Below are 21,496 nucleotides of genomic sequence, written 5' to 3' on the forward strand. Positions count from 1 at the left end.
GTGGGAAATTAAAATTGCTTATAAAAAAATCCTTTTTAAAAAAAAACCCTAAGCACGCCTTTAGTGCGCGTAGTGGGAGAAAAAAAAAACAAATATATAACCGCTGCGGTGTCTCAGCAATACCAACCGTGCACGTCTTTAGTGACGTGGCGGGTAGGCGGCCTCTTGGCTTTTCCCCTAAACGGGGGAGACGCCGGGAGGCTGCCGAAATTTTGTCTGAAATACAGACAATGACTTGAAACAACTTGGACTTGTGGACTTGATTCAATTGATCTAAATAAATATGAACTCAAGTCTAAAACAAAGAAGAAGGAGAAGATCGCATAACTTGGACATCAATTGGACTAAATTCAGACTTGAAAATTGAGAAAATGATTTAAGTAAAAATTCAAGCAAGAGAAATTTGAGCTTGCACATCGAAGTATACATGAATTCTACAAGACAGCGGTGGACTATTTGAACTCGAATGAGTTGAACAATGGACTCGATCGAACTCAAAGATCAATTTGGGACATGCAGACTTGCTTCAATTGATTTAAATAAATTCAAATCTAAGTGAATATAAATTCAAAAGACAACAAAGCTTGGACTTGAAACGAGTGAGCTCGACTCAAATTGAGATTTGAACTAAAGTGCAAAAGACTTTGAATTGACTTGAACAATAAAGAAGTTGAATGGAATATACAAAGACTTGGCTTTGGATGAATTAGCAAATCAAAGTCTAAATGCATCATGTTCATCCAAGTGAACTACAAGTACTCAACTAACATGACGACTTCCATCAATTAGCCATGTATAGTCTAGTTGCAAGTGGAGGTATAATGATGTTTCAATGAATCTTACAACACATATGCAAGATGAGTCATTCACAATTGAAGATGAACACCAAGTAATTATCAACAAGAAGAAAGAATGACTTGTGGATGAGCACTTGAACTTGAGCTTGCTTTTTGAACTCAAGCAAGAATCAAGTGAACCAATGCAAAAAAATGTCTTGAACATGAACTAGATAGCATCATGTGGAGTTTGGAATATTTGAACAAACAACTCTCTTATAACATGCATATGAAAATGAAAGGATAAATGAACGACAATCATCTCAAGTCAAATACAAAAGAAATTATGAAAGGGCATGGCTCGATTGCAAGGTCACTACAGGAGAGCCCTAGAAGCATGATAATTGATTTGTAAACATGATTCATTCCCAACCAACAATCAATAGGAATCATCACCTCAATTGAATGATTATTGTATAAAAGCTCCAATGGATATTGTAGTTGACCAGGAAAACTACTCCAATAAAAGTGTAAATCTTCTGTCAACAATAATGAATTTGACAGAAGCTTGTAGTGTCTTGAGGATACAAGCAACAATTGCTAGAAGGATTGAAAGACGTTCAAGCAAATGCACCAATTACAGCAAACATACACGTATGCAATGATGACAATCAACAACGAATAACAAATGCTACAACACACTTGCAGTCAATAAACAATCACTGGTTATGAAATATATTGATTCGCTGTAGGTAAAGACAAAAGATCTGCAACACATACAATCTTCCTACGAATACGGATGTATGTATAACATGTCATTTATGGGTAGATGCAAAAAGACTTCAGTAAATGCAGTATCCTGAAGTCAATTTCAGTCGGTGAAGAAAGACATCTACCTACCTACATGCAGCAGTAACAGATGCACTGAAAAGACCAAAGACCACAACAAAATGCATGGAGAATACGACAAGTACAAGCTCCTGCGACCTAAGGCAGGAGATTAGTTAGTGCACTACGATCCACCTGCAAAAAGCAACGAGTAGTGCACGACAGTCTACCTGTACGAAGCAGCGAACGACTCTATTCAGAAGCTGTTACGTCACACCACCGGATCCGCAACTTCTATGCAAGCAGACAGAAGGCGTCCACAAGACTATAATGTCACGCCACCGGATCAGCAACACTCATACGAGCAGACAGAAGGCGTCCATAAGACTATAATGCCACGTCATCGAATCTGCAACACTCATACGAGCAGACAGAAGGCGTCCATAAGACTATAATGCCATGCCACCGGATCTACAACATTCGTACAAGCAGACAGAAGGCGTCTATTCCAAGAATACCCCTGCACGTGCACTATAAATTGTATACACATAGGTACACTAAAGGGGAAAGTACAATCCAAACCAGCAAGGGCCCCGACGAGATAGTTATTGGTACACACGTGATGTCTAGGGATGCTGCGCGGGTTGATAAGTGAATTCATGTTCGAAACCGATCCTTCTATACGGGTCAATAGAAGTCGACAGGGTTCGAACTATTAAGCAAATATAAAGTTGTGGCGACCGGTATATTTGCTTTAAAACATTCATATTAGGCCTTCAAGGCCTACAACAATATGAATTCACTAATAAAAGCACGAAGCTTACGAAACTTGATCCTCAGTCAATAGCTCGACTGAGTTGACAAGGTTCAAGCTACAAATAGAAATGACCCCAAACACCCGGATGATAGCCGTGTTGAACGAAGATATCAACCGGAGGGGTTCACAAATATTTTTCAAATGACATTCCAAATACTCAAAATTCCATCCAAATTCCCACAAAAATCCAAAAAATTCTCAAAAAGTCCCAAAAATATTTAAATTTAAAATTCAACCCATCAAGCACTTAAAGCAAAGCCCATCCAACCTCCGCAACAGTGATGCGGACATCCAACCGTCCATGCCATTCCGAGGAGGAGCTGAATATCGACGACCAAGATCACTTTGTTTTATTTCAATTTATTAAGTGTATTTTAATTTAGTTTCGCAATTTCCCTTTTTACCCTCTTGTCTTATGTAAACCCAAGGGGCAAATGTGTCTTTTAATTTCTCTTGAGGCCTATATATAGAGGCTCATTCTCTTGTATTAGGATGATGATTATGATGAAAGAAAATTTCTACTTTTGATCTCTTTGTGAGTTCATATTTTCTTGATCTCTTGGTGAGTTCAACTCTCCTAGATCTCTGCGTGAGTTCTATGGAAAGCCCAAGGTGAGGGCAAACGCAATACCCGTCAATCTTTGGAAGAGTCCGAGGTTCGCGGTTCTTACGATCTCTTTGTGAGTTCGTTAGTTATCTCTATCTTTCTCGTATATTCTTGTTCATCTCCTTTCTCCCCTCTTCAAGCAACATTCTTCTTCTCCACCACAATCTCCCGCAAGCAACGACCAATAGTTGAAACGAGCCAAACCTCTCACTATCTTCACCATCATTGGAGCCCCTACCCGCCGGCCACCCTAGTTCCGCCGGCCGGCCACCTTGCCGCCGGCTTCTTCCCTCTCCACCACTTCCCCACATCTCCCTTCCCTAGTTCTCATTGGAATTTGAATGTCAAAATTCAAATTCTTTCCAAATTGGGAAATTCCATTTATGGAAAATTTTGAATGACTTCAAATCTAAAATTAAATTGATTTGGATTTATTTAAAGGTTTTCCTAGTCATCATTCATGTTTAGAAACCCCTCTCCCTCTTTCCCTAACTCCCCCTTTCTCTCTCCATACCGCCGGCCCCCTCATTGGGCTCCCCATTGATTCCCATCAATTCCCCAATTAAGGCATTAATGGCCTCTTAATTTGAAATCAATTTTCAAATTAATTTCCCCTCATTTTCATTCAAATCCTGAAATTAATTTCAGGATTTGAATTAATCTCTCTTCCCTCTCTCTAGGCCGGCCCACTCTTCTCTCATTCCCATTATTCCTTGCCATTAATGATTCCCTAATCACTCCCTGAATTTTAGTTAGCTCAAATTCAAATTGAGAGTGGTTTAATTCAGCCAATTATTTTCCAGCAACCTCCCGTAACTCTCCATAGCCGAATCCTCCCTGCAACATTATTTCCTATTAAATTTTCCTAAGTCATATCACTGATTTAAGGAGTTGACTTCCCTCAGATTTCCTTGGATCCCGCCTTGCTCTTACCCGAATTCCCCCAACTCTATTTACTTTCTATTTCTCACATTAATTCCCAATTTCCTTATGAATTGAGTGCTGTCCAAGCTTTCCCAAGCCATTGTAAGTGCTGGCCAGAATTTTCCAGCTGCATCCAGAGAGCTCGTGGTGGCTGTCTGCTTCCTCTCCCATACTCAGGGAATTTCAACAAAGAATAGCAGCTGTTCTGCACCCGTGGCTACCCCAACTTGCTGTCCAGAAATTCCTGGATGCTAGAAGAGGCTGTCAAACAATCTATTGTCAGTAAGGACGTGGTACGTGTCCTCTAACTGGCAGTTTTGCCGCCAAATGGCACTGCAGGTAAACGGTTATGACCCGGGGTCCTCTGAACCGAGTGGTTTTGTCGCCAAATGGCACCACAGATAGCGGTTATGGCCAGAGCCAATACGCTCCTTAGTGGCGTTAAATCCTTAATATATGAATCAATAGGATATGATCGATAGGGCACAAAGCCCTCTGTTAGCTAAGGTGGATTAAAATTTGTCCTCTTAGACAAACATCCAACCCCGGTCTACAAGGTCCCCTTGGATGAAGCAACCCATGGCTGCTGACAAGGATCCTTCTGTCAGGTTGGGTCAACTACCTCCTCTGACTAAGTAGACCAGGGACCACGATGGCCCGAGACGACGGAACCATGGGATCTTGATCGGGTCTATCATCCATTCCCCCACCATCCGCTTTAAGTGCTAAGTGGTGAAATTTCATATTTTAAATATCAAACTTTTCAAACCTTTTCAAATACCCAAATCCAAATCCAATTTCCAAAATTCCATATCCATGTTGCTACTATATGCCAAATAACACTTATTCCTATACGTATCTGATTGACGACTAGCCTTAATCGAAAGTTCTCTCTCGTTATCGGGAGGGGTAATTAACTATAGGGGCTTGCGCCTATAGGAAACCAGAACTCAGATTATAAAGTCCTCACAAAATGAGGGCTAAATCTCTGGGTAGTGTCTTATCTACAAACCCATCTGCCTTCCAAAATTTACCTCGAAACTTATTCAGTTAAAACTCCCTCGCCGAATAAAAAGAAAAGTGCAGGCGAACTCGCCGGGGCCGAATTTTTGGAGCCCACAATTCCAAAGGAAACTGAGAGATTGGCTTGTTGAATTAAGTTGGTAACCATCCTCTCAGAGCTCAAGCCTTTTGCAGGAACCAAGAAATGAAGAAAAGCAAAAGCAAGAGTAGAGTGGGGGAAATTATCACTTCTTTAGCAGCCATTGGCTAATATGCCCCATAATGCATTAGGTTACAGGCCTGAGAATTGATTCAGCAATGGGACCAATTAGCTCTTAGTTGTGCTACTACGTTTCACTACACTGAGTAGGAGTATGGGATTCAACGGCTCATTAAATAGCTTTGCTTGCCAAAGACACTAACCGACAGAAAGAATGAAAGACATGTAGGTAAGAGCAAAACCTAAAAGTTTGAGTTTATTTTGTTTTTTTTTTTTTTTTTTTTTTTTTTCTGAACAAGGATTTATGCAACAGTTTGATTTAAGCATGCTAATCCTACCGTATACGAAGAAACCTCAAATAGGCTCTATTTTTCACTTCAGGATTGGTCTATGTTGATTGAACTCGCCCCAAACCTGCAGAGGATGATTTGAATCCAAGCTTTTCATATAAAAATCAAAATTGAATAATATGTCTGATCAAATCTTAACATTCCTAAGGGATTCTAAATCAAATCTATATAAGGATAGAGAGGTTGATTTTGGTAATCACTACAAAAGCTTTACTAGACATAATATGCATTACTGAAGTAGACAGTGCGATGGCAAATTATATTACACAGTATCAATGTTGCAGTTAGCTGGCTAGAGGAATATATTTCACTTGGCAAGGCCTAGAATATTTCATGCAAAGTTCAAATAACAGGTTCCGAGCCAACAGAACAGGAACAAATAAGGATTGTTACCTTCGCAGCAAACTTCCGATGCAACTTCGAGCAACGAAGGCGAAGAAGCAGCGACTCCGACAGGGACGCGAGCCAGTGAAACGCTTAGTAGTGAGGATCTGAAGAGTTGTTCATTAATACATTAATTTTATAAATGAAGTTATAATTATTAATTAATTACAATTACAATAATTAAAATGAAAGAATTAGATTTGATTTTAATTAAAATGGATGGCCAGGATTTGATGTAAAAGGAAACTCAAGCTCATTTTATAATAGTAGTATAGATGTGTTGCTTAGCACAAAACCATAAGGAAGGCATTCCCATAACAAGACAAGAGAAGTATTAGTAAAAAAAAACCAAGAATAAGAAGGATTAAATGATAGTGAAATGCATCAAATAAGACAAGCAGAGAATCTTAGCCTACTAAACCACAAATTGCGTAGAAGCCAAAACCCAAAAGCACAACATCCCAAAAACGAAAGAAAAACAGAGGACCAAAAAAAAAAGACAAGGGATGAGATAATAGTAAAATTCATGAAATCAGACAAGTGTGGCAGCTTTTAGTAATGGTTGTACACGAATTCCCGTTGTAATGATAAGTAAAATAATTGACTTGCATAATTAAAAGTTAAATGTATATATAAGATAATTATATTTTTTAATTTAAATTAAAATTAAAAGAAGACCAAAATACCTCAACTCTTTGTGAGGGACCAAAATGATCCCCAATTTGATCCCTTAATTCCACGAAAAGGGGTCTTTTTGGTTATAAATCAAATTTTGGGGTTAATGATATTAAATCAAGAGGTATTTAGTTATTCTTTATTCAAATTATATATTAAATGTAATTTTCAAGTAATATAATTTTTTAAAAATATAATTAAATATTTGTTTAATAAAAATTTATTAATAATTCTAATTTTAATTTTAAAAATTATTAATACTCCAAGTTTTAATTTTCGATCTTTCTAGACTAGAATTATTACTATTTTTTATTAAGGGAAATTTTAATAATTTTTAATTTAAAATAATATTACTTAAAAATTATATTTAATGAATAACCTAATTTAAAAAATGACCAAAATACCCCTTTATTTAATACCATTAACCCTTAAATTTGATGTTATGACAAAAAAGACCCCTTTTTAAAGAGTTGAGAGGTCTCTCAAAAGAGTTCGGGACCATTTTGGTCCCTCAACTCATGGTCCCTCACACAAAAGAATTATTTTGATTCTTTTCTTAATATTTATATTTACTATGTCAAAATTAAGCATTAATTAAAATAATTAATACTTACATCTGTACTTTCTAAACAAAATAAGAAATGATCATTGATAATTGGTAACAACCAATAAAATAAAAGAAAATGGTACAACACTCAAAAACCTAAGCTGCTTGCAAACAAATATACATCTGCAATTGACTGATAAAGGGATACTAATTGATCTTTTAAAAAAATTTATGCTTATTGCATTGCATATTATGTAGAATATAGAACACAAAGTCTCTGTTTGATTAAAAGAATTGAAAGAGAGCAAACGAAAATGAAAGTTGAAATACCAAAAGAATGAAATTGAAAATAATCTTTGCCCACGTGTTTGGTTGAGGAGAATGAGAAAATTAAGGATGAAAGCTACCAAATACTATGCACATATCAGCTTTCAAGTAGAGAATCATAAAGGAAATATGCACTCATTCTAATTAACTTGCTAAAACCGATTTCTTATCAATTAAACCCAGACCAAACGGTCAAGAAATTAAAAGGAAACTAATACAAGCAGCTAAATTTTGCCCATTTTATTGCACATTATGTAGCACGCAAAACATAGGGATTACCTTCGGAAAAAAAAGAAGAATCAAGGGCCCGGAAGAAGAAGAATAAAAGAAGAGATGAAATAATCCAAATGCGAAAGCTATATACACAGCTATACATGAATCCCCTTGGTAATTGCAACCATGTGGTTGCCTGAGGAGCTGAGACCATTCAAACATAATTAACATAGGAAACATAAAGCTATTCCATAACATCCATGTAGGTGATCACTAAATCCTAATTCAACGTCATCTTTGCCTCAAAAATTCCTAGACGTAAAAGAAACAATATCACAATCCTGAATGTAGTACATGACACAAATCTTAATAACAGGCATATGATTAGACCCTCCTAAGTCCTAAACTCTATTTCATGGTGGAGATGAGGCTAATGATAGTATTTCCAAATGTAACCCAACCATTTTCGCACAAACTTCATCTCCAAATTCCAAATGCTGCAAAGAAAGATTGTATTACAGCTAGAGGTGTAAACGAGTTGAGTAGAGTCCTAAACTCTTTTATGCCTAATTCATCCAAACAAAGCTAATAAAAAATGAATGCATTCCCAAAAGAAGAGAACTGGTACATGATAGTGGAGCCCATCAAATAAGACGGGCATAGACTCTTTGCCTACTACAATACACATTGTGTAACATCAAGAACCCAAAAAACTACATTTCAAAAAGAAAGGAAGAATGAGGAACAATTAAGAAGATGAGGACTCTAATGATATTGAAAGTCGTAAAATAGGACAAGTGTAGCAGCTTTCTACGAGCGGTCATACATGAATCCCCTTGGTAATGACAGCTGTGGTTGCCTGAGAAGTTTCAGACCATCCAAACATGCTATATCATTATCATAGAAAACATACAAATATTCCATAGCAACCATATGCAAACTACGGCTAAATTTTGATAATTATCATCTCCCTCACAAATTTTTACTAGAAAGAGACATCAACAACACACTACTGCATGTTTTGTGGATCATTAGTCTTCATTGTCATATGATTAAGCCCTCCCAACTGTATTTCATGATAGAGATAAAGCTACTAATAGGATTTCCTTCTAAAATTATAAATATTTTTCCCTATAATGTAGTTTCATTTTTTTTCTTTTTCATAACAAGAGACTATGATATCACCTCCACAAGTGACACCACTCCTCAAGAGTATTCTTTGTAAAAATTCAAAAGTAAATGCTACTTACGCAAAGAATATTATAAACTTTGCAGAATTGATCTGATCATGAAATAATTGCATTGTATATCTATCATGATAATTGAAGAGGTTCAGAGCAGCACATAAAGACGAAGGGAGGAGGCAAAATAGAGAGAGAGAGAGATGGAGATAGCAAATCACCATTACAGGGCTGTCAGGTAACCGTTTCTGAGAAGAATTTAACCTAAATTCAGCCAAACAGCAAAAACGAGATTTTTAAAACCAACATAATCTTAAATTCCATGTCTCCCCCTCTTTATCTTAAATCCCTGATTAAGTAAATCAGGGCATTGGAAGCATTTCAAACATCGCTGCTTTTGCCAAAGATTCTTCAGCGAGCTTTCGAAACTTTCGTCAAGTATTTATAAAATTTTGATTTGGGGAGAAAGACGAGTCCCTAGGTTAAGAACCTGTATAGATGCAGGAATTAAGCAGTATTTAGCCCAAATCCTGCCAAACAGCAAAACTTTAAGGCTTCATATGGGACATTAATACCATCAATGTCTACCCTAAATCTACAAGCCCTTAGGCGCTGCAATCATAACTGCCGACAAAGATAATTTAGTCAGGTTGGGTCAACAGCCTCCCCTGAGTAGATAGATTAAAGGTCTGAGATATCCTGAAATGATAGAATCATGAGATTTTGCTCAACTTCATTATTACCTATCCTCTTCAAGCCAAACGCGAAAAATTTACCTTTATCCTAAAAATAAAATCATTGATTACATAAACTAAGCAACTTGCGCTAACCAACTAGCCTTAATCAAAATTTCCCTCTCATGATTGGGATGAATAATTATGAGTGATATTATCATCAAAAAATTATCTTAATCGGGCACGAATCTCGAAGCAAGATCAAGTTGGAAATTTTCGAAATTAAATCTGGAACCATCTGAACTCCGATTTCAGCAAACTTATAGTCGAACTGAATGTCTCGAAAAGAATCTAACAACACCAAATTCGACTTAATCCGAGCCCAAATGGGTCCAAATCGAAGACTCAAAGCGTCATTGGAAGGTTCAAAAAATAAATTGGATTACCAAACGTGACATGCTTATAGTCAAATCGAGTTGCTCGACGAGACGAATCCAACGAGCCCTAAACGCCAAATTCTGATATCATTAAGACATTCAAATGCCAGTAAATTGGTTTTCCACGTAAAAAAATTCTGGTGTTTATTTTTTCAATGTTTGTGTGCTGGATATTCGTGCAACGCTAAGACATGAAGTTTTTCATACTTTAACGCCACGAACACTCTAGCCCGCAACAATGAGTAACATAAAACTTAATCATAAAATCCTTGCAAAATGAAGGCATAACCATTGAGCAATATCTTATCTACAATCCAATCTATCTTCTAGAAAAATACTCTCTTAAAAGAGCTCAACAGGAATTTTTGGAATCCACAACATTAAGAAATCAAGTAGATATAAAATATCTCCTAAACAAAAGGTTCGCAGTATGATTGGTAAAAAAAATTTAACAAATAGCTATCAAATATTGATCATAGAAGAAATAATAGAACTTGTTGCAACAACCCAAAGAGCCATGCTTCTAACATAGCAAACCCATCCACTACAAATACACATCTGACAACCTTATAGTTTCAAAGGCAGTAACACCTATCACATTGCACATTGTAAAGCACTCAAAACCCAAAAAGACATATTTCAAAAAGAAATAAGGTGATTAAAGAAAAAATAAGAGAAATAACAAGTAGCTCAATTGACAATGAGATCCACGAACAAAGAAAAGTATAGTGTTCTTGAGGTGATAGTACATGAATTCCAATAGATATCACAGTAGTGGTTCCTTGAAGTGTCAGAGCATTTGTAAATGCAGTGGCCTAGCAAGAAATTTTTTTCAACGGAGAACTAAATTTATTTTCACGAACTTTTCCTCATCTTTTTCATCCGGGCTTGGACCAGAATAGATAGTTTAAAAAAAAAAAAAAAGACAAAATTACAAATCATTTATAAATGAGATAAATACCAATTAGGTATATTAAAATTTAAAAAACAAAGCAATTATTCAGGTTGTTTTGAGATTCTGCATTTATTTTTAACTTCTATAACATTTATTTGTTTATAAAATGTATGATACTAATTACAGGACTGATTTGATTTTAAAATTAACATAGACAAGCTCACAGGTACCATCTACTAGGATTTGCTACAATTTTTTATATTTTTTTTATAGAGTGGTATGTGATGCCGTGGATATTGCTTGGTCAAGCTGTTGATTAGACTACTGGATCAATAGGTAGGCTTCAACATAGCGTGCTTTATTGACCGGTGGCCATAACGGTACAGTAGTTTTCATGCAAGTCATGAAGTCCCCTTGCCTACCCCATATGTCCAGACTTTTTTTTTTTCTTCATTTTAAATCCTCATTTAGACATTTTATTTTTTGAGGGCCCAATTTTTTTTTTTTGGGGCCCCCCCCCCCCCCCCCCCACCCCAATTTCTTTCTCAGGGACCCTAATTTTGCATTGAGAAATTCTCAAAGGAGTGTCTCAAGTGATCATCATCATCATCATTAGCATTTGGTTGTCAATGTCATGAGAAGGGTGCAAAATTAACCAGAAGAAAAAGTCAAGAAAAAAAACATTAGGGAAATTCTTATCTGAATGCAACTCTCAGTAATCCTGCTGTCAACCAGCACTTTAACTATTGAAACCCTATAGTTTCTGACATTTCCACGAGAGCTTCCCCTATCAACGTCCTCACACATCTTATACTATTCACCCACTTTTTTGAATGTTTGAAATTTACAATTCCTTCTCTTCCAAGTTTTACCAATATCAAATTTTTTAAGTTGAAATCCACTTCAAACCTCAATCATGTAAAAAAAGAAGTTGAAAGATACAATATATGGAAGAATAAGAACCCATGCCCTTTTAAAACAATGAGAATAAGAATGTTCACAATCAGTACCCAAACCTTCATCTTCTAAACAAACTAAGCACTCAGACATTAATGATTCATAATGGACACTGAATAACTCAAAGCCATGCTTGATTACACAACAATCCCTTCCGCTACAAATATACATATGCAGCTGCCTAATAAGGAATATTAATGGAAATTTAAAGAAAGTGAAGTGTATCGCATTGCACATTGTGCTGAAGGTAATGACAACGAAGTGGAAATTAAAATATTAACAGAACTAAAACGAAAATAGACTTGCCCATCTATTTGATTGAGAAATGCAATATCTTTAATTTTTTTGCTTGAAGGAATATCCAAAAAATTGAAGAATAAACCAAACTTAACATTGTACACACTTATATTTTAAGTAGAAAATAATAAAGAGAACTACGCACACATTTTAATTTACTTAGTCAAACCAATTCCTCATCAACACCATCGAAACCAAACAGTCGAGATGCAACAATTAGGTAAATAATATTTCTTTTCAGGTTAATTCCTCCAACCAAAACATAGCCAAAAGAGAGGCATTCCCAAAAAGAGAAGAGAACAGGAAGAACAAAAAAAGAATAAGGAGCATATGATTGTGGAATCCATGAAATAAGAAAAGCGGAGAAGCCTTGAATATTATATTGCACATTGTGTAGTAACCATATCCCAAAAAAGCTACATTTTAATGTAAAGAGGAAAGAAGAATTAGGGACCAAAACATGAATACCAAGAGGGCTGAGGTGATTGTGGAAGTCACAAAATAAGACAACTGCAGAAGCATTCTACTAATAGCTAGGCATGAATCCCCTTGGTAATTGCAGCTGTGCGGTTACCAGAGAAACTCCAGACCATCCAAACACACCACATCATTACCAAAGAAAATATAGAGATATTCGACAGAAGCCTTGTGCAATCTATAGCAAAATTCTACATCATCATCATCATCATTGCCCATCATCATTGCCCTCACAATTTCTTACAGAGAAGATACAATATCACACTATGTAATGTACTGAACGGCACAAATTTTGAAAAATGGGACCTCATAAGTCCTAACTCTACTGTAAGGTGTAGGGCTGCAAGCAAACCAAACGTTCGATGAGCTACTCATTGTTCGGTTTGATTAAAGCTCGTTTGTGATCGTTTAATTAACTAAACAAACAAACTTGAACAATATTTTAAATACTCGATTCTTAAATAAACAAACTTGAACACTAATGCGTTCGGCTCATTTATGTTCGCGAACAACATCATTTCAAGTTCGTGGACAAGCCCGACTTTAAGCTTGATAAGAAGCTCAATAAAAGCTCAATTCGTGTGATTGTTGCAGGTATCAAATATTACTTAACTTACTGTCTAAGTAATTGTAGCTTTATATGGCTATTTATTTATAAATCATTGCCTTTATTAATGTTGCTATAAAGAAAATTCTGTGAAGATGGGATTTACTTATAAATCATTGCCTTTGTTACATAGACAATTGCTTTTATTATAAATATGTTTGTTCATAGATATGCTCATGAACGTGTTTGTTTGATAGTTAAAAAAAATCGTTAAATATGTTCACGAACATGCTCGATGTAATCGTTTGTTAAGAAGATCGATAAAGCTCGTTTTTTAAGTTAATTTACATCTAAAAGTAGAGCTCGTTTATAGCTCATTCATGTTTGTTTGTTTAAAGCTCGATAAGCACTAAACGAACGAACATGAACCGAACATGAACACTCGTCAATTTAAATGAACCAAGCATGAACACAAATAATAAAGCTCGAACAAACATGAACCAAACTTGAACAACCTGATATTAAATGAACATAAACATGAACACTCACATACTCGGCTCGGCTCGGCTCGGTTCGTTTGCAGCCCTAGTAAGGTGGAGATGAGGCATAATTGCAATGCATTCAACAATATTTTATCATTCATCATCCTAACAAAATTTCCATGATTGAATGAATGCATTCGGAACTTGAAATGAAAGGCTTTCAGACACAGTAACACAATCCCATTTGAAATAATCTGTTGGCAGCTTGAATACTCAAAAATAACAAATAAACTTTGGTTCTACAGATTGTTATATTTAAATACTTAATTTAGAAGCAACACAGTTGTTTAGAAGTTCTAGGTCATCTCTAAGTTGTCATGCCATCCCCATAAAAAACAAAGTTCTATCAAGGAAGCCATGTATGGTGATGGTTAACATCCACCATCAACCCGGCTCTTCATGCTGTGAACAGCACTAATCTTAATATAAGCATACAATTAGGACCTAATTGATTTTGACTGTAAAGTTGAAGCAATCGATGGGATTTATATCTATAGCTCAGAAAAACTTTTGCCCCTTCAAGATAGAGATTTTAAATGTTCTTCTCAAAGCAAAATACAAACTGAAGAAAATGGGCCCTTGAATTCCACCACAATGCCTTACAATTCATATCTTGTTTCTCATTGTAACACCTAACCAACCTTCTTTTCACTAGCAAATTCGGTGAAGTAAATCCATATTTGTATAATCATGCTATATATATATATACTTATACTAGAGAGAGAGAGAGAGAGAGAGAGAGAGGATATCCAAAGAAAATTAGTCTCAAAACAGAAATAAGCAAAAAAATTCCATTTTTTTGCACGCTTGCAGCGATAGAGGACCAAGAAACTTGTGCAATTTATCATAGAGTAAGAAACAAGGCTTTCTCCCACCCTCTCAAGTCAAGACCTAAGTAAGAAAACAAGGTCGCACCAATTGGATGAGAAGATTTTCCAACCCTCCTTGATGCCTCATCAATGCCAGAGTTTCACGCCATGTAAAAAAAAAAAAAGAGCAATGATCATTCATATTTGATAATCTACAATATCAAAACTTTGTGCAACATCCCAGAAAGCTTGTTCCACAGCAACATTTGCACAAATATACATCTACAACAGCCTTAGTAAGGAATGTTTTTGGAACTTCAAAGAAAGTAATGTCTACCATATTGAACATTGTGTAGCACCCAAAAGCAGAAAGCATAATATTCGCAAAATGAATGAAGAAGGTTTCAACTGATTGCAATGCATTGAACCTCCTGGTGATAGCAATCCTGGAAAGCTCCGGCCCATTGTGAGATGACATGCCATTAGCATAAGAAACTCAGAGATGTCCCACAGCAGTCATATGCAGCCAATGGCTGAGTTTTTCATAATTTATCAAAAAATATATTAGCCTGAATTCAAAGTTTTAAAAATAATACTTTATTTAATTTTTCTAATTACTCCTTTGAAAAGAATATTAAAAAAATTATTACTAAAAATAATTAAAATATTTTCTAAAAATATTTATATTAAAATAAAAAAATAAATATAATAAAGCATTTCACTGCTTGGAGTAATGAAATGGTATGCCACCGAGACCCCTTGTGTGAGGGAGCCAACCACTGTGTCATACATTAAAACTATGAGAGAGAGTAATTGAGCACATAATACAACATGATTGATGATACTAATGTTTCTCAAAATCAATTTAAATTCATGCCACGTAGGTCTACTATGGAAGCTATCCATTTATTGAGGGTTTTCAAGGAGAAGTATAGAGAGAATAAGGAGGGCCTGCATTTGATATTTATTGATTAAGAAAAAGCATATGATAAAGCTCCAAAAGAAGTGCCCTCAGAGAGTTCTAGAAAAGAAAGTACTTAATAATGCTTATACTCGAGTCATTAACCATATGTATGCAGGAACTGTTACATGGTGTTCAAGCACAAGGAAGTTTGACCAAGTATTTTCCTATTTCAGTTGGATTACATCAATGATCAGTTTTAATCATAGTTGGCGGGCGACGGAGATCACAGGGACCATAGTCAACGAGCAACAGAAATTACATAGCAAAAGCGTACATGATGGCTACATTCCATGACATCATCAGCATTAGCCTCACAAATTCTTACACGTACAAGATACAATACCACATTACTGAATAGGGTGCATGGTAAAAATCTTGATAACTGGCATATGATCAGGCCATCACATGTCCTAACTCAATTTCATGAAAGATATCAACCTACTGATAGAACTTCCATCTGCAATCCCATAAACATTTTCACACAAATTCAATTTCCAAAATTCAAAGGTATAATGAACAGCTATATTACAGCTACTTCGGGTCACAGGAAAACTCTCAATAATTGCATTGGGTTATAATGAAGAATAAAATATTACAGACTGCTTACAAGCATGTCTTAGCAGAAATTATGTGATCATCAGCAGGAGTGTGAGACAAGTAAATGTTCATAAGTCTCCAAATCACAAAAAGACTAATACAAAAAGGAATGAAGATGATGATGAAGAAAAAGTCCAAGAGACCACGATTTAGTTGGCCCATATAACAAATGGGAATAATGAAATAAGAAAAGCAAAGAAGCATTTTCATATCATTATAATTGAATTCCCCCGGTGAAAAGGCAGAAATGGCTGCTAAAAAGTTCCAGGCCACCCTGAAAAGCCACATCACCATAAAAATTCTTGTCAATGGCTGGCCACTTGATTATCATCATCGCCAGCAAAGATTCTTTGTTCATAAACAAAGAAACAGCAACATGCTACTGCTTGTACTGTATATGGCACTAGTCTTGCTAATTGTCACATAATTAAGTCCTCCTAACTGCATTTCAAGGTGAAGATTTTCATATTTAGTTCACTCAAACAGAATTTGCCCCTTAACGTAAAATTTCACTTTACCCTTTTTCATAGAGAAAGATTGCAAGCTTCACCTTCAAGCATAAAAATTAGAATAAAATTGGAGACCCATGAACTCATAAAGTGATTGCAAACCATTATAAAAAATTAGACTATTATCATCAAACTCAAAAGAAAAAAAATGCAAGATTCACCCTGTATGCAAAATAAAATAAAATGAAAACAGGCCTCCTCTTGAACTGATAAATGCCTGTTATGTTGCAAGTGAGACATGTAATAACCTTTTATAGAAGAATGGTAGCTCTTATACTCACACAAGTTAAATCATTCACTCACTTTTTTGAATAATAAAGATTTAAAACATTTCATCATCCCTTGTATAATCCTAATACCAAATCTTATTTAGCTGAAATCCACTTTGAATCACACTCTTTTAAACAAGTGGATAAATCATGTAAGTAGGAATAAGTTCTCTTGTTCTTCCAAAACTAAGGAAATTCCATAAGATGGTGATGAGACCTACAATGCTTTATGGCACAAAATGTTAGGCATTAAAAGAGAACCATAAAACTAAGTGTTCCAGAGATGAGGATGCTCGGGAGGATGAGTGGCTTCGCTCTTAGAGACAGAATGTGAAATAAGCATAAATGTGAAAAATTTTGGGCAGCTGCAGTGGCAGACAAGATTAGCGTCACCTTAGATAGTTTGTTCGCATAAACTGTCAGCCTTCCGAGGACTCAATTAGGAGCATAGATGTATTAGATTTGGCCTATGTTAAGAAAGGTAAAGTTAGACCTAAAAAGGTTGGGTTATAAAATATTAGAAATGAACTTTTATTATCTGATTTAACATGACACAATGGAGATAAATGATTCATGAAGCCGGCCTCATATAGTGGGATGGATATAAACTCGATTTTGATGATGTTGATGCTCTTTGAAAACTACAATAAGTTTGTTGGAAACATAGTGAAATTCATGAAATCAGACAAGTGTAGCGCTTTCTAATAATGGTTGTACATGAATCCCCATGGTAATTATAGGTATTGTTGCATTAGAACCTCAGATCATCCAAAAATGCCACAACATTACCATAGAAACCATATGCAACCGATGGCCAAATTCCAAATCATCATCATCTTCACCATCACAAATACTTACCATCTATGCAGCATTAATCCTGATAACTGCCATTAGATGATACCCTCCTTACTATATTTCATGGTGGAAATAAAGCGAGTAAAAGTATTTCCATCTGTAAATAAAAAATATTTTTCCTTATAATGCAGTATCTTTTTTTCCCTTTTCATAATGATCTATTATAATATTGCACCTCTTCAAGCATCATCTCTACTCAAAGAGCAATAATACTTTCTCATATGAAAAAAAATCCTATAGAAAGTTCCATATAAGAGAGGTAGATGGATCAACTCATCATGTTCTTATAAACCCAAGTTTAGCTATTATGATAAAGAGAAATTATTTCCATACAGCACCATTATATTGTAAAGAAACACAATACAAATTTGCACAAATTTCTTTGAAATAACATTGTGCATTAATAGCCCTAAGAGCTGCTTTGAGAAATTCTATATAGAACACCACAAAAGATTCTTTTGAGTGATCACCATCATCATAATTAGCATTTATCCATTCTCACATTAAATCGAGGAGACGAGTGCAAAGAAAATTCTTAGAAATGCCCACAATAATTAGTTAAGACAATTGCATTGAGAAATTTTGTATATGCATGCAAACCATGGCCATATTTCTGTCAACAAGCACCTTAACAATTTGCAGCCCTTAAAGTTTCGGGCATTGTAAGAGACCTTCCCCTATCAATATCATCATCATCAAGCACAAACAAACCCTAAAAAAATAATTAAAAAAAAAAATCTTTGAAGTAGAGAATGATGGATCAACGTACGATGGGCTTTAACTCAATTTTAACCACTATAATCATGAGAAATGCTTACCACACCGTATCAAAGAAATCATGAAGAAGAAGATGATGATAAAAATGACTATATAATTTTCACTTATTTTATGCTTCAAATTAAAACAATTTCATCAGTATAACTTCGGCTGAAGCATATTTTCCAAATTCAAGAAACCAAATGATCCTCATAAGAATTATTTGTATGAATGCATAAATGCTACTTCACCAGACATGCAGATGCAAGAATATAAGAAACTATGCAGAATTGATACCATCCGGACGTAACTGCATCGTGTAAGTACCAAAATAATTTGAGGAGTTCAGAGTAGCAGAGAGAGAGAGAGAGAGAAGGCAAGGGAGAAAACCGACTTCATCGCCTCCAAGACTGATGAAGAGAATTTACTCATGCAAGCCGAAGAGGGGAATATAAATTAAGTTCATGTTGTCGGAGAAAATTCCTCACCGAAGAGAAGTTTAGTTGAAATACCTGAACAGTATTTAACATAAATTTTTCCGAAAGCAAAATTGCCAACCTGGAAACCCGTTTTACTCCCGTTTTGAATTGGACGGATTTTACTTAAATCCCCAAGACTCATCACGAGCTCCACTCGGTCTTCTCCAACAACCTTCCGTCGATTTCCTCTCTTCTTTGTCATAAACTAGGGTTTCGGACTGTAGGGGCTGTTTAAGATTCAAGCAGGATTTATCCTAAAATCGCTCTTCATGCCGTAAACCTCGGATTTACTAAATCTGGTGGAGTTCGGAGGATTTACGGATGTGGCCGGGGTAGAAAGATGGTTACTTCCGCAACGAGCGAGCTCTCGTCGTTCCAATCCAACAGCAAGAAATCGCTCGAACTGTCAAGACTCCCGCAATAACAAGATGGAACGCCATCAAAAGAGTATTAGCAACTGTTAAAAACCCTGCCTAGGACGAAGTAGCCGAACTGAACTGTAACTTGGTGAACAAATAGAGCCTACGAAAAGCAAAACACTTCCCAGGCCAAATATTACTAAAATTGTAAATAATTAATTAAATCATCAGAAGTGTAAAAATAATTAAATAATTAAATAATTAGGGAGTAAATAAATATTTAATAATTATTATTGAATAACTAGTATTCGTAAATAATTCATATTTTAATAAAATAATATTTAAATATTTAGTCACTATAGTGGATGATTCTGATAAAAAAGTTACTGATCAAGACAATTATGAAATCCTTTATTTAAAAAAGAAGCCAAATTGTTAAACATAGAGGCGCCTTTTGGCATAATAGTAATGAAATTTTGCAGTTAAGTATACTCATTCTAAAAAAATTCTGAGAAAAGTAACCTCCTGAGAAGTTACACCAATAAGATAAGACAGTGAAGCACTTAGGTCAAAGCAAGAATATGCTTCTAAATATGCAACAGAATGTTTGGTCAATTAATATTCTAAAGCTTCCAAATATTCTTCAAGCCCCTCGTTACCAAACTCAATTGGGTTCGAATTGGACCAATTTTGATGGCGTTGGATTCGTCTCATTGAGACGTTTAGTTCAACTATAAGTTTGATGAAATAGGAGCTCAGCAAATTTAATTTTGGAAATTTTTAATTCGAAAAATCTTCAAAATTTGTGCTTGCTCAAGACGATTTTTAGTGACGTATTGCATGTCAATCAAAATCATATCCTATACAAACTTAAAATTCCCAATATTGCCATGAAAGCCACCAACAGATTGGTTCTAGCTCGAGTTCAAGCTCGGTATCTGACAGTTGAGCTCGACTCGAAAAACCCCTGGCTCAAGCTCGACTCGACTCGTTTGCACACCTATTGTGTAGCAACCAAGGAAGAAAAGTCTTTGTTTGGTTTGAAGGAACTGAAAAAATAGGAAATGAAAATAAAATAAAAATTGAAATACTACAGCAACTGAATCCAAAAATAGTCATTTTTATCAACTGCAACTACACCAAACAACCGAGATGTAAATATTAGGTAACAATATTTTTTTTTCTAGAAAAAAAAAATAAAAAAAAGGCACGCATTTGCAAAAGGGAACAAGAATACGAAGGATCAAATGATAGACCATCAAATAAGACAAGCAGAAAATATTTGCCTACTACATTGCCCATTTTGTAGCACAAAGAACCCAAAAAATTACATTTCAAAAGGAGCAAAAGAATGAGGAACCAATAATAAGACCAAAGATAAGATGATATTGAGAGTCATAAAATAGGACAGTGTAGCAGCTTTCTACAAACAGCCATACATGAATCCTCTTGGTAATGGCTGTTGTAGTTGTCTGAGAAGTTTCAGACCATCCAAATATGTCACATCGTTACCATATAAAACGTATTGATATTCCATAGCAACCATATGCAATTGATGGCGAAATTCTGAATCATTATTATCTCCCTCCAAAATTCTTACTAAAAAGAGACATCAACAACACAACTGAATGTTAACTCATAAGATTTAGCCCTCCCAACTGTATTTCATGATAGAGAGATAAAACAAAGGATACGAATTCCTTTTAAAAATTATAAATATTTTTTAGTATCATGTAGTTTCATTGGTTTTTTTTTTTTTTTTTTCATAACAAATTATGATATTAGGCCTCTTCAAGATACATCTGTGAAACCCCTTAAGCAACAAAAAAAAAGGTAAACTCTTAAACATCGAGGTGTCTTTTGATGTAATGGTTGAAATTTTCGTAAGAAACTCCACTGTTAAGCATGCTCATTTCGAAGCAATTTTGGGATGGATGACCTATTGAGAAGTAACATCAACAGGATAAAATCATGAGACTCTTAGGCTAAAGCGGACAATATCTCGATAGTTAAGAATTTGGACTGTTATAACATCACTCAGAGTCAGAAAACTCCATCATATAGACATAAATTCTATAGAAAACTTCATAAAAGAGGGAATGATGGATGACCTTATCTTGTTCATACAAACCCAATTACAAATATTATGGTACAGAAAAATAATTTCAACACAGCGCCTTTATAAAGCGAGGCATGGCAACACAAAGCAGCACAAAATTTCT

At 35.3% G+C, this 21,496-nt stretch overlaps 1 protein-coding gene across 7 annotated transcripts in view; it reads right to left on the minus strand.

Annotated features, from left to right (window-relative positions):
- The window catches only part of LOC110103388, a 23,823-nt gene extending 4,090 nt beyond the window's left edge, over nt 1-19,733 (minus strand). The window contains exons 1-3 of one of the 7 annotated variants that reach the window (XM_028698154.1): nt 19,264-19,691; nt 18,995-19,142; nt 5,918-6,015 (exon numbers count right to left, since the gene is read on the minus strand). In XM_028698154.1, coding sequence (XP_028553987.1) covers nt 5,918-6,015; nt 18,995-19,117 — 221 coding nt within the window. In that variant the 5' untranslated portion in view covers nt 19,118-19,142; nt 19,264-19,691. Of the gene's footprint in view, nt 1-5,917; nt 6,016-14,666; nt 15,908-15,960; nt 16,598-16,804; nt 17,778-18,994 lie in introns of those variants that run through there. The other 6 variants (XM_028698155.1, XR_003701908.1, XR_003701909.1 and 3 more) reach the window with 6 other exon arrangements.
- Between the last annotated feature and the right edge of the window lie 1,763 nt (nt 19,734-21,496).

Source organism: Dendrobium catenatum, unplaced genomic scaffold, assembly GCF_001605985.2.
Source record: "Dendrobium catenatum unplaced genomic scaffold, ASM160598v2 fragScaff_scaffold_1056, whole genome shotgun sequence".
Lineage (NCBI taxonomy): Eukaryota > Viridiplantae > Streptophyta > Magnoliopsida > Asparagales > Orchidaceae > Dendrobium > Dendrobium catenatum.